This window comes from Penaeus monodon, chromosome 16 (genome assembly GCF_015228065.2).
Source record: "Penaeus monodon isolate SGIC_2016 chromosome 16, NSTDA_Pmon_1, whole genome shotgun sequence".
Lineage (NCBI taxonomy): Eukaryota > Metazoa > Arthropoda > Malacostraca > Decapoda > Penaeidae > Penaeus > Penaeus monodon.
The window spans coordinates 44,088,875-44,093,874 of record NC_051401.1 but is presented as its reverse complement, the minus strand read 5'-3'; the positions used below and the strand labels follow the sequence as shown (position 1 = coordinate 44,093,874).

Here is a 5,000-nt window from a genome sequence, read left to right as displayed (position 1 = left end):
CCAGAAGTTGAAGCACCTTACATGTGTACCGGACAGCAGCCCCAAATGCATTCCACCTTCGACCTGCCTGGCCGAAGGACTGCATGGAAGCCGAGCCTTGTATCACAAACAATTTGCATTTGTTATTGCCTGATGGTGGCTGGTGGCAAATATATTGTGGAATAAAACAAGTAAAATAAATAAAACTAAAATGGTTGCTTACAAAATGTAAAGGTACTTCAATATCAGCACTTTTTTTTTTTTGTTTCTTTTTGCTTTTGTTTTTCTTGTTAAAAGAATGGGCCTACTACATCATATATAATACGGCCTCTTTGGGAAAAGGTTTAAAAAGCAGATCTAAAGACTTTAAGCTCTCATTACTGGTTATTATAAACTGGAAGATTAGAAATGTTGGTTATCACAAATGGAAGAATGAAGCTAAACTAATCAAGAGGAAGCCAATATCCATATTATGTATACAAGAAAAAAAAAAATGTATATAAATAAATAAGTAGTTTAGGGTAATTTCATCATTTGTTGGCTGCAAAGGAGTAAATTTTGGGTGATGATAATCAGCTGTCCCCACACAGTACTTTTTTCATTAGTATGCAACCTTCATGAGCAAGACACATGCTAAATGGCTGTGTTTAATCAATGTTTCTCAGTAATGAAATAATATTGCATTTTCCTCCATTTCGTAAAAAATTACAGCAACTTTTTAAAACCAGGCTGTGAAATATAAAAAATAGTACCAGTAATTGCTTGGGCAATGTAATTTGGAACAGTCAAAACATTTTCACAGACATGGCTGGCATGCATGCATTCACAATCGCGCACTCACACTAACAAACTGTCCTTTGTTCGCACTCACATTGCCAAAGAAATTACCAAATCTGACTACATACTTCATCGTCTGGGCCTCCTCCTCCAGGAGCAAAATAGCTTGATGCAAACAACCTTTAGAACACTACCCTTGAGCACTCCTGCTAGCATGGGGCCAACAGAATCCTCTATTGGCACACTGAGCATGAAGTTACAGCTATGACTGGCAACAGGCTCGAGTCCCTCAAGGGTACTTCGACCTATTGTTAGAAGGGTCTGCAACACAAAGAGCTTTTGAAATTCCTTCTCTTAAATTATATCCAACTGATCTTTTACGATTGTCATCTTTTATATATATATTTGTATATATAAATATTCCTCTAACATTTAACATATCTCTGATGTTGTGCCTTTAATCAATTATGCAGTTAAAAACAATAACATGGCACACTGTGCAAATAAAATAAAATAAAATCATGTTACGTGAGCACTAATAAATACATATCTGGCACTTATTAATGACCATGCCAGAACCCCTGTAAGAAAATAAGTACCAGTACATCATAAGCAAAACGCCTTCCAAACGAAAGCAAAACTTTCAAAAGTAGGAAAGAAGAAGCATCTTCCTCCCCTTTCTTTATGCAAGATAATCATCACACGCTAGCTTGATAAATAAGAGAGACTGACTTCGTCTAAAACTCCTTGTGGACAAAGCACTTCACTTTGAACTTCAACCTCACATCACGACACAAAACCTTCACATGCAGACCCTTTCAGAAATAAAAAGTTGGAAGACCAAAAATAGGTATCTCAATAGAAAAAATATGAGTTTCTCTAATACGATACTAATTGGCCCAATGCTGATTTGATCCTATTTACATTTTCTTTTTAGCTCATGATCAAAAAAGCTCTTCATACTTCACTCTTGTCATTGGATAGTCTTGAAATCTGTGGTTCTATCTAACCTTTTAACATTTCCTTCCTTCTTTTTGGACAAATGAAAAGCTCAAACTATAAGATAAAACTAGAAATTATTCAAACAACTATCAAAATAACTGGCAATCATCAACATGAATGCCATGAATTTCTTGGTCAATTTCTCACCAAATGTGTAAGTACTACATCAACTTTTTTCAAAATAGAGAAACCAAACTAATCTGATGACCCTGGACAAATATATCTACTTTATCTATTTTATAAATGCTAACCCATTTTCTGAACCACTTCGATCTTGCAACACTAACTAACCACCAGCTCTAGGTTGAGCCAGGGACAGTCAGGGTTATTACGTAAACACCCAAGTGCTTCGAGGCGATCTCTGTCAGCTGTTGCCTAAGTGGTCCCTAAGAGCTGGGTTAGTTGAAGCTCCCCACCACCTGAACAATATTTGGCATGCACGTTCCTCTGTGAAGTCATTGAAGACCATCAGCCTTGGTTGAGGTAAGTGAGGCTCAGCTTTGATTTACACCAAAGATTCACACTTGAGTTTCTTGACTGCACGGGACTGCACGAGGCTCTGGCCATCTGACCCTGACATGTGTACCTGGTATGGTATGGTGGGCATTCATCACTGGGTTAATGCAACATCAGTGTGAGCTAAGATGCTGCTCATGGAGTTTTCTACCACCAACTTCAACTGATGAAACTTGCAGATGTGTTTATATATAGGTCTATATTTATATTTTTCCTGAAGTGAAAGCAGTGTCAGCATTCTGACTTTGTATCTGTGTTTTAAGACTTAAGTAACCATGATGAGAAATTCTGCTGGTATGTGTACTGAAGACATTTCATCACTCTGCATGACTGAGAAAGTGTACAGTATTTCCCTGGATCTAAATGAAAATAAGTTGCATTTTCTTTGTTCTTTCTTTGTAGATTCCTTGTAGGCTGACTTGAGTGCTTTCCTGCACCAAATGGGACATGCATAAATCTGTGTGATAGGTTAGCACGTTTGGAAGGATAAAGCACTGGCTGCTCATAGTTTGGCCCTTTGCACTTAGGGCATTCCTGTTATGGCAGGGAGGAATGATCCACTTCTCGATTATGCTCAACAATGCCAGAAGCTTCAATCACATGTAACAATAAATAACATTTGTCATAAAGTAAATTTGTTTTGTGCAACACTTGTGAGAGAGGGAGACCACTGAACCTGTGTAGCAACTTCTGGCCACTCCTTTCTCCTCACTAATGAGAACAACAATGGATATAATAACAACATACAAATTCTTCTCTTTTTTTGGACAATAATATAAATAAATATACTAACCAACCAACCATAATCTATTGTTCTTTAAAATGGACATGATGTGCTCGGACAGGAACAACGGCACAGTGGCACATTTCTAAAAATTATCACATTAAATTCCAAACGGTATTAACACTCCACGCGCATAAAATATATCTATATATTTATGGTGGAAAGAAAAAAAGAGAGAGAGAGAGAGAAAAAAAAACAGGAAGTCCATTGGAAATATGGACATCACTCTGCAAACATGAATATGATTATAATTACTGGCTATAAGGATGCACTCCAAAGGTACAGGGAAGAAAATGAATATTGAAAAAACACAGATGAAAATAAATTGATAAAAAAATAATAATAATAACACTAGAACAAACCTAATGCTGTTTCAGGTGGAAGCAAGGCAATTTAAGATCCTAAAAATGGAAAAGAAATGAAAAATAATGTCAAAATGGTCTCAGTAATTCTTAGCAAATAACTTTCACGAGTAAAAATAAAACCGAATTAAGCTGACGATAATAATAATGACAATACTAATAATAGCAATAATATCTAAAATCAATAAAAAGCCAAAAAACAAATAATAGTAACTCACTGATCACCTGATTCAACAAAAATTTCCAGGCTTCACACACTCTGTATTGACCCCAAGGTTGACAGTGTATAACAAGTGTCCAACCAACTAGGCAGTGGCAGCTTCAGCCCTGTTTTCAAGTACAGTAAAGCTTCAGTTTGGGTTGCTTTAACAAAGATCACTTTAGCCTGAGATGATGCTGTATAAAAACAGCCCTGGTTAAAGCATCATCAACTGTTAACCCACCCAAGAAGGCAGACTCATCACCTGAGGCATAATAACTTCAAAAGCTATAAAGGTTCTTGAGGCACAAAGGCATCCTTTTATTTTTCAGTTATTATCATTGTTTCATATATTCTTTAACATGGTCTAAAGTATCCACCCATCATATATTAACATAATCACAGAGATTTTGATAAGGTGAAGGGGGAGGGGAGGGGCTGTGAGAAAGAGAGAAGGGGGGGGGGGGCACTGATTATTAAGTAGTTACTGTGGGATACTCAGTAAGCAAGCCTTCAACTTGTAACAACTGGCAACTTTCTGCAAACAAGCAATCTGAAGGCAGATTATATCATAAAACCATTCACATATTGCTGTATTACACAATACGTCCATGTACACAACTCAAATAACTTTTATTATTATAATTCCTAAATAACCTCATTACTAGGTAGTACCATATTTCCATCACACTAATAATAATAATGATAATGAAAAAAACAAAAAACAAAGAGAGAGAGTGAGAGAGAACTGTTTTCTTATTTTTTTTCTTCTCTTAATATGCAGTCAACACCTACATTCCTAGTAACATTGTATCACACTGAATAGCCCATAAGCACTATTCACCCAGGAACTTCGTCAAGCTTCCCCAACAGGTTTTGGGTGTCATCGTGGCCTACAAGTTGAAGATTGGCGGGAGGAGAGGTCGGAGGTCCTTGGGAGGAGAGGCTGCAGGTCTGCCCAGCTCCTCAGGCAGGGTCTTGGGACAGGTCCTTGAGCAGGGTGGATCTGGCATTTTTTAACTTGTCAAACCGTTTTATTAGATGGCTATTGGTGGTTTCCAGTTCTTCTAACCTATTCTGGGCATCCCTTAGCTGAAATGAAAATGAGATCATGAGTAGGTCCTTTTTGTTGATATATTTTCGACTGGCAAATACGTGAAGTAAATTGGAAGAGATACTGACAATTTTAGTGCTGGTTGTAATAATGGCAATGATTTTGTATGTTATGAGAATAATGTATAGTGTGTGAAGAAGCTGATTTAAAGGGATAAAGTGGCTTTAGTATGAAACTATAATAACTCAAGTTAATGAAGAAATTTGCAAAACCCAAAACTTCAAAATTCCAGTACTATGTAAAACTAGTAAAAATGTGGTGTTGCAA

The 5,000-nt window shown here is 36.8% G+C and overlaps 1 protein-coding gene across 7 annotated transcripts in view; it reads right to left on the bottom strand.

Annotated features, from left to right (window-relative positions):
* LOC119582832 (leucine-rich repeat flightless-interacting protein 2-like) overlaps nucleotides 1-5,000 on the bottom strand; it is a 67,511-nt gene that overhangs the window by 166 nt on the left and 62,345 nt on the right. For 6 of the 7 annotated variants that reach the window (XR_005229672.1, XM_037931302.1, XM_037931298.1 and 3 more), the window contains one exon: nucleotides 1-4,711. This exon is cut by the window's left edge and continues 166 nt beyond it. Coding sequence is in view for 5 of the 7 variants with exons in the window: in XM_037931302.1 (XP_037787230.1) it covers nucleotides 4,586-4,711 (126 nt within the window). In the remaining 2 variants the exon portion in view is untranslated. The remainder of the gene's footprint in view (nucleotides 4,712-5,000) is intronic. The other variant, XR_005229673.1, reaches the window with a different exon arrangement.